Source organism: Sinocyclocheilus anshuiensis, unplaced genomic scaffold (assembly GCF_001515605.1).
Source record: "Sinocyclocheilus anshuiensis isolate Anshui unplaced genomic scaffold, SAMN03320099.WGS_v1.1 scaffold1452, whole genome shotgun sequence".
NCBI classification, from domain to species: Eukaryota; Metazoa; Chordata; class Actinopteri; order Cypriniformes; family Cyprinidae; genus Sinocyclocheilus; species Sinocyclocheilus anshuiensis.
The window spans coordinates 659709-669269 of NW_015544231.1; the positions used below are offsets into that span (position 1 = coordinate 659709).

At 37.5% G+C, this 9561-nt stretch overlaps 1 protein-coding gene across 3 annotated transcripts in view; it reads left to right on the forward strand.

The window, feature by feature from the left end:
- The window catches only part of LOC107697503 (uncharacterized), a 38037-nt gene extending 36201 nt beyond the window's left edge, over positions 1 to 1836 (forward strand). For all 3 annotated transcript variants that reach the window (XM_016498307.1, XM_016498308.1, XM_016498309.1), the window contains one exon: positions 850 to 1836. In XM_016498307.1, the coding sequence (XP_016353793.1) occupies positions 850 to 1076 (227 nt within the window). In that variant the 3' untranslated portion in view covers positions 1077 to 1836. The remainder of the gene's footprint in view (positions 1 to 849) is intronic.
- Positions 1837 to 9561: the final 7725 nt, after the last annotated feature.

Sequence of the window (9561 nt, forward strand, 5' to 3'; positions counted from 1 at the left end):
GCTAATATTTGGCCATTTCTTTACGACATTTGAATTAAATGAGGTTTAGTCAATATTAAACAAGGATTAGATTGCGCATTAAAGTGTAACACAATCGTCTGGCCTTTGGCCCCCTCTGCAGGCAGTTGTTATCATGTGTAATGTACATTAGCTCTATTTTGTTCAATAAAATCATTTGTGACCCTGGAGCACAAAAGCGTTCATAAGTAGCACAGGTATATTTGTAGCAATAGCCAACAATACATTGTATGGGTCAAAATTATACATTTATCTTTTATGCCAAAAATCATTAGGATATTAAGTAAAGATCATGTTCCATGAAGATATTTTGTAAATTTCCTACCGTAAATATATCAAAACTTAATTTTTGATTAGTAATATGCATTGCTAAGAACTTCATTTGGACAACTTTAAAGATGATTTTCTCAATATTTAGATTTTTTTGCACCCTCAGATTCCAGATTTTCAAATAGTTGTATCTCGGCCAAATATTGTCCTATCCTAACAAACCATACATCTATGGAGAGCTTATGTATTCAGTTTTCAGATGATGCATAAATCTCAATTTCAAAGAACTGACACTTATGACTGGTTTTGTGCTCCAGGGTCACATATGATTACTTGCTTTTGATACTTTATTGGAGTTAATTATTATTGCCTCATTGCTATTATACATGTATTAAGTAATTTTAAAAGCTATTCTTCTCTTAGGTCTATTTTTATTACCACAAAGAAAATTAATTATAATTATCTGATTAATCGTCAGAATAATCGACAGATTACTCCATGACCAAAACAATTGTTAGTGACCACCCTAGTGACGTGTGTCTGTGTCTGTGTGGGGCGCAGGCGGGAACACGCTGCTGTCGGGGCTCCCTGCGCGTCTGCGGCACGAGATGCGGCTCCTGTGTCCCGCGGATCTGAGCGTGAGCGTCAGCAGCCCGAGCGATCGAGACTTCTCCGTGTGGCGCGGCGGAGCGGCTCTGGCCAACATGGCCGACCTCTGCGGCGCCTGGATCAGCGCAGACGAGTACGAGGAGTTCGGCCCGCAGATCGTCTTCAGGAAGTGCTTCTGAGCAGCGCTTTTAACACTTTTAGACAGGGTTTTTGCTGTTTGTGGTGCTGTAGAGTGTATTAATGGTGCCAAGTGTTGATGCGAGTCTTGTAGGACTCCATGTGTTTTTAGATTCCAAGAGAAAAATGAATGACCTTTTTAAGCTCTACATGCATACACTGGTTGTATCAATCAGATTGTTTGTCTCTTTGCCACTTTAATTATAATCTAATCAATCATGACTAATATGTAAATTTGTGTGTTTAATATATCTATGAGATATTAATGTGACCTTTTCAGTGTTTTGGTGCTTTTCATGAGGCTCACGTTGCAACTATTACTTGCGTCTGTGAATCTGGTTCACATGGACATGAGGCTTCACTGTATTAGACGTGCTGCGGATCCTTTCCTCCATCGTATGCGTTTCTCAGCGGTTCCTCAGACACGTGTGTGTGTGTGTTTTGATTTGCTGAGCAGGATTGGTTTGATTTGCATGAACCTCACGTCACCTCTTTTCATCTGTATTTTCACTTGGGTTGCTTTATCTGAGGTGGTTTTGAGCTGCATATGGATCCGTCAGCGGCTCGTGTGTTGATCTCTGTGAGGTTTGCATGATGTTGATTAGCTGATCCACATCCTCTTGTGTTCAGTTTAAAGCGCTCCGTATGTTGCTCAGTGTGTTTGCCTTGAGTGCACGGTGAGCCCAGCACGTGTTTAGCATCAGTGTCTGTTAACCGGCTAATGTCTGGACCTTTTTACAATAAATATGATTTCTAAACAAGACGCTGCTGTGTACTCAGTGTTTGTTCTTGTTGCCCTTCTGCTTGATGGTTAAGGACTAGATATGTTTGTGGCAGGTTTTCTTTAGCTGGCTTTCCTGAATGCTGCCCACTAGTGCATAAACACTCACTGCACTGCGAGATCTGTGCCTGACCCCAACTGAAATGCATTCAGAGCTCTTTAAGTTGGCTCAAGCCAAGTCTACTGGCCTGAAAGGTTTCAGTGAAGTAGTTTGTAAACGACGAAAGTAGCCCAAACTAGAAAAAAGCATCCAGGCTGTGATTTGTTTTTTTTTCTCGCACCAAAATGACTTCACGTTCAATATGTAAACATGTTCCTACAACAATTACAACATATTGTCAAAGCAAAAAAAAAAAGTGCAAAGGCACAAAATACTCTAGGTTTACACTGCTTGGGTTTATCAGCTTAAACCACAGCATCCTGTACATTAGCTTGAACTCCAGTTGCGTGATGCTCACTGAACAAATCCAACACTAACCCAGCACAAGTAAACCACGGTGTTGTCCAGAAGTGACCTGGCCTCCCTGGAAGCGTCTCGGTCAAGTTGTTGATCTGAGCTCATGGTGTTTGGAGTGTTTTCCAGCACGTCGAGATGCATGTTTTCAGCCAAGCAAGATATTCCCACTTGCAAAATCATAGAAGTGCTCCTGTGAAATTGGCAAAACAAGATCATTTCACATCTGTATCGCAACGATTCACAGTTGAAATGTCGGAGTAAAGTATGAGTTATGATTCGAGCAGAGCTGGGTAATAACTGATGACATCTAATCTGGATTACATCATCAGATTCCAGAAAGTAAGTACTTGCAATTAGATTAAATTACATTTTAATATTAAGGTTTAATGCACTTCTTTGTATTTTTATATCAATATTATACAATGCCATCCTATTTAAATCATTGTGCTAAACAAGTTAGGTTAAAAGTAATCTGATTATATTACCTAAAATGTGTAATGTAATGGATAATGTTACTAAATACAGTTTTTATCGTGTAATTTGGAATCAGTAATGGACTGCACTGGATACAAGAATAGTTCTGAAACTGAAAATTCTCTTTATTTACCCTCGTGTTGTTCCAAACTTTAATGACCCTTCTATCGGCAGTGTGTTGGTGGCTGTATACTCTTCAAGCACATCTGGTTTCTGTTAAGCTGGAGTCATCTGTAACAACATCAATGCTGTAGAACAGTTTCCTCCGAAATGTCGTTTCAAACCTATACCACTCACTTCTGCTGAACACTAAACACTTGAGAACCCATTAAAATAGTGTTAAAAGTAGTTTGTGACTCCTGTGCCATGCCTTGTGAAAATGTAGTCTCTGAGAAAAGTTTAGGAGCACACAGCACTAATATCATTATACAATATGATGTTATAAAATACATTTTGTACATAATTTCATATATTTGTATGACCTTTGCAATGAACTGTTTTGAACCAATGTAATGAATATAGTCAGGTAGGTTACCATGAGATGTGACCCAAATTAGAGCAGGGTCCCTTTTAGGTGTTTTTGAGCTTCACTGTGAGTCACTGTTACCATTACCTTTCTCCACAAAAGCTGGCATGCAGTTCTACTTCCTGTGCAATGGTGCCTGCACATTAAAGACAAAGCATGCAGGGCAAATTTAGTAAAAGAATTGATAATTGCATCAGGTCTAAAGTTTTGCCTTGAAGATGTTCCCTCCATCAACACCAAATCTTCTTCCCGCAAACAGAAAGAATAATGTTGTACTGCTAGAGTTCTAGGCTGTTGTGAGGAGCCACACATTAAAACACCTCGTAGAAGTCAGGGGCATATTGAAATGTGGAAGTTTAGTTCATTAAAAGGTCTTCAAAGCAAAGTCTCTGCAAGGCTGCAGTGGTTCTGGCTGACAAGTCCTTAATATCAGTCGTTACTATTGAAGTAATACGTTTTGCAATTAGCATTGCACAGGTCTTAAAGATAGTACAAAACAACCCTGTTATTAAAATGCACAATACCAGTCAGAATCGTGTTTTAGAGAACTGTGTCGCGGCATGATTTGACCAGCTGTTAGACCTGAGTGTGCACATACCGTTAAGCACATACCGTTCACATACCGTAATCGCGATAAAGTCGGTTTTATATTGAACATTCGCTATAAATTAATGCTTTAGAAAAGATCGAATGTCTATGTAATCGCATAATAGTCATGGATCATGCTGTATCTCGTTCAGATCACATTTAAAAGCATAATATCAAAATGAATAATAATTCGATGATGTAATTGTTTTAAGCATTAGAAGTGTAAAAAGTCCTCACAACGATCCCCGCTTGCGCACGTCAAGTTAGGGAGTGTCTCAAAAGTGCAAAATCCACAATAAATTTGATTAAATATGTGCATTATTCCATAAAAAACACTAAAACCGTGATCCTTTTACATGTGTAGTTTATGTTGGCAAATAAATTAAGTATAGGTTAAGATTATTTTTAACTTTTAAAGGATTATTATATCTGTTATAAATATGTAAGTAAACTGAATATCTTAATGAAATAAATTTATTTAACTATGTGGTTGTTTTATTGCAAGTTAGGGAGTGTCTCAAAAGTGCAAAATCCACGAAAAAACCTGGTTAAATATGTGCATTATTTCATAAAAACAAACAAAAAAACACTAAAACCGTTATCTTTTTTCATGTGTAGTTTATATACTGTCCTCACGACAGTCAGCTAACATGAGGGATGAAACTCCAATAATGACTCGAGGTGCAACTTTTCCTGGCTTTAATTGAAATTTACTTTTTCCCTTTTCATATTTGTCGTAAAACTGAAAATACAGAACAAAACAAAAATATCAGTATACAAATACACGAATAAAAAGCTAAACATAAACTACTGGCAGGTAAATTATACATTTCTGAAAGCAACAATGACACTCTTAATATGAAAACAATATCTTTCAGTCACTTACAGACAAACAGTGTCCCAGGAACAACTAAAGAGGAATTTAGATGCATCTATCAAGCCGTGTGCTCTGGATACGCCTTGCTTTGAACTAAATAAAATGCCACTAGATGGCAGTGTTACTGAACAAAATAACTTCAAAATAAAAGTCCTGCTAGTCAAAGAAGGCAGCACAGTTTATGTTAGCAAACAGATGAGGTATAGATTAAGACAGTTTTTAACTTTTATATGATTAATATATCTGTTATAAATATGTAAGTAAACTGAACGTCTTAATGACATAAATATGTTTAACTTTGTGGTTGTTGTATCTAAAGAGCTCAAATCACCTACAATATTTTGATACATAAATGCAGCATATAATACACAACTTGGATTTAAAAATAGCCTATACATATATTGTGCATTTGTTATGAATTTTTGACATTTTCAAATCTATTACACTTCCTGCTCATGTGACCCGTTGATGTCACACCACTTCTGCCACGCATCACACATGACTTGGATTTTGGAAATATGATTTTGGGCATTTTTAATGCTTTTTCAAATATACAAATCAATGCAACTTTCCTGGTCATGTGACCTGATGACGTCACAACCGGTCTACTTTAATCCGACTGTGTGTGATGGAAATGAAATGCGTGTGAACAAAGTAGACCAGTTGTGATGTCATCACGTCACATGACCAGGAAAGTTACATTGATTTGTATGACGGAACAATTCATTAAAAATACACCAATTGTATTGAGTCATGTATGATGGGAAGAAAATATGTGTGACCAGCAGCTTTATTACATTTTCTAACGCAAATAAACTATTTCCGTTACAATTACAATTATCTTCAGGGCATATGCTCAGGAGATTTGTGTACATATAATGTTACACAAACAAACAAAATGGTTTGGTGGCATTGTGGTAGAGCGTTTGCCGGTGAGCAGGACACGTCACAAAGACCTGAGTTTGAGTCCTACTTATGTCAGGTTGATGTAGAATTTATTTCCTTTCTCTCACTCATTTCCCTATTTACAGTGTCCTATAAAATAAATGTTACAAATAAAAAATATGTTCATAAACAAAGCTATCAGGTGTGACACGTGTGAATTTATTGCTGATGGTCTTGTATGTGGTTAAGATGCTAAATAAATAGTGATTTGATGTGCGTTACCCACCTGACTTCACTGGAGCTATAAATCTATAATCTCTGAAATATTGGCCTGACGCTGTTCTGTTGGGGACTCTGGCAGCTGGCTATACTGATGGCTAATCAAATCTATTCAGCGGTCTCACCAACTACAGACGGGCTTAACTTGCGTTACCTATTTAGATGGGAGAGCATAGTTAAGTTCACATTTCACTGAGTTTAAGACAGGGCCGTTTCTAGGCATAGGCGAGCTAGGCGGTCGCCTAGGGCGCCACCAGCTGAAGGGATTTCCGTTACAATTACAATTATCTTCAGGGCATATGCTCAGGAAATTTGTGTACATATAATGTTACACAACCAAACAAAATGGTTTGGTGGCATTGTGGTAGAGCGTTTGCCGGTGAGCAGGACACGTCACAAGGACCTGAGTTTGAGTCCTACTTATGTCAGGTTGATGTAGAATTTATTTCCTTTCTCTCACTCATTTTCCTATTTACAGTGTCCTATAAAATAAATGTTGCAAATAAAAAATATGTTCATAAACAAAGCTATCAGGTGTGACACGTGTGAATTTATTGCTGATGGTCTTGTATGTGGTTAAGATGCTAAATAAATAGTGATTTGATGTGCGTTACCCACCTGACTTCACTGGAGCTATAAATCTATAATCTCTGAAATATTGGCCTGACGCTCTTCTATTGGGGGCTCTGGCAGCTGGCTATAGCCTACTGATGGCTAATCACATCTATTCAGCGGTATCACCGGTAGTGGGCGTGGTCAACCTGTGACTTCAATCGAGAGTGACCAATAGAAAAAGGCCTTTCATCCTGGTGGCTAGAGACCGCCCACTGAGAGACAGCTTCACTCACAAGCAAAATTTTCAACTTGCAAACAAAAGTTTTGCAAAAAAAAAAGATGGCAGAAAAGTATGGGATTACATCTCTGCCACAGTTCTGCGCGAGAATGATCATATTTTGAGCGCACAAAAGTGCGTTTTACACACGCGCAAACTGAGTTTTGTGGAGAAAATGTTTGTCTCGCAAAGAAGAAACTTATAATATATAGATTATAAGTGATTATATACAAGATTAATAGTAGTTATAATTATTGGTAAAATGTGCTTGGAAAGAAATATAATCAGAATATCAACTTGCATAATAATTATGCATGCACTGTATTTTTCCTCTTCTGCTGTCGAGGTAATGCAAGAAATGTTGTGATTGGTTGTCAAGGCAGCCAATCAGAATTTAGCAGCCTCGGTCTCTGATTGGCTGGAATTATGGCACATTGTAACGCTGGGTTGTGTTGAGCACGCGAGCTGTTGGCGTTTAGCGAGCACTGAGGGGGGCATCAGGTGAGCAAGCTAGTGAAACCTTGCAAAAGAGAAGGTCTGCACACATCCAAAAACTTATTTTAAATGCAAAATTGATTTTCGTGCACTCGAAATACTTTTTTCTTTGCGAGACAAACATTTTCTCCACAAAACTCAGATTGCACGCATGCAAAATGCACTTTTGTGCGCTCAAAATATGATCTTTCACGTGCAGAATTGTGGCAGAGATCTAACCCTATAGAAAAGAGAGCAACATTTGTGGTTTCGGGATGAAAAGTGCACAAAGAAAAATAAAGATTTTCAAAGATTTACACGCACTGCAAATAATTTTTTCATCAATTTCTTTATTTTTGAGCCTTAAGAAGACTTTTTTTGCAATCTTTTATTTTTTAATTATAAAATAATTAGTTTTACTCTCAAACACAGAATGTTTGATTGAATAATAAACACAAAAATAAGTCCATAGACGTCCTTTTTATGGATCTGTAATTAAGTACTAAATTTAGCAAATAAAAAAGCAGTTTTCTAAAGATATAGACAAACCCAAATCCTCTTTTTGGTAGATATCATTTTTATTTAGAGATGGTTAACACTGAAATACTTAAGGTAAGGGGCATATTAACTTCGAAGTATTTAGATTGTTACTAAACCTCAGTAATCTAACAAAACATGTTAGAAATTGCTTTTTAAAGCATGTATTTTGCAACCATGTTCATGCATTATATTACAACCCGGCCATAACCTTGATGTTGCTAGTGCCAGACGTTTTATATGATACCATCAGCATTAGTTTGCGTGAAAAAGTGAACTGAAATGGACATGATGAAGTCCAGATGGCCTTTAACAGCAGCACTGAGCCTAGGACGTTCTGGAAGGCCACTGTCCTGCAGAGTTTAGTTTCATCCCTAATCAAACACAACTGCCTGTAATCATGAATCTTGAAGGTCTTGTTCTGCGTCCGAGACGAGGTCGGATGTGAGAACACGGGTTAAAACATCCCACTTCCAACCTTAATGATTTCCAATCACTTGTCACATTCACGTTGACCATATGATGTCGCCATAACACAAGGAGAGCATTTTGTGTTTTTGTGTCAAGTTAGTTTTGGAAACAGTTTAAGAAAAGCAAAACATTAAGGGATCATTTTATAAACTCAACCTTAAATAACTGGGTCACTTAAAAAAAAACTTCAATTCCAATTAAGTTATGCTAACAAATCATGTCTGTGTAACTTCATTCATGTGGAACCACTGAGCATGACTAAATAAAGTAAGTTCAATACTGCGGCCTATTGTCGAGCCTCTTCAACTGGCAAGATCAAATACCAGATCATGTCCTCATTCTACATGACCCATCTATGGCCTTTCACACTAACCCAGCAGATCCTCCTTTCTCTGACTTGAGCATCAAAGGTACAGTAGATCTTTACAGGTCCCATGGAGTGGAGGGCTGTCTGAGCCATATCAGCTAATCAGTGGTGTTCACTCCTTTTCTGTTCTCCATTCACACAACCTCACTGGGAAGAATGGCCTGGTCATGCACAATGAACGTTATTGCTTTCATGACAGATCATTTGTGAGGCGCTTTATGTAACATTTTGGAAAATGCTCCTGCTAAATTAACAGCATAGGAATAATTACAAACTGTGAAATGGTACATTCATTTGACACAAAAACCGTGATGTTGGGGCCCGTGTCCTCTACACAGTTTGTATAATATTTTAGTGACTAACACAACCACTGAATATGCAGAGCTCTTAAGACAGACCATGACAGTTTGACAAATGGTGGTCAGTAAAAAACAATGCAAAGGTGGTCAAAATGAAAGTGCATACAACACCAGATGCAAAAGTAAAAGGTGGTCATGAAGTGATAAAAGTAATCAAAAGCAGAGGCTTTTTAAATGCATTTAAATTTAAACGTTAAAGTCATGTACATTCAAATGTTACCTAACGGCACTGATTAAACTCGAGACGTTCACAAGGCAAGGTTTAGACTGTGAAAAGCACTCTGGAGACAGAACAGCATCAAGCAAGGCCACACCTTTTCATTTTACAAAATTTATTTGCAGGAATGCAAAAACACTTGTTATGCAGCAGTACTTTAAAATGCCATTTTTTATAAAAAATGGTCTGACGGTGATACAGAAATAATTGTGGAGTCAGTCATATTCAAAATCCAGTCAATACTTTAAAGAGGCAAAAACGAAACTGAAACATCAACAGAATCCCTTTAAAAACCCTGTTCGAGCGCATAAGAGAATTAAAGTTACCGATAACATGCCCAAAATTATGCATATCTTAATAATC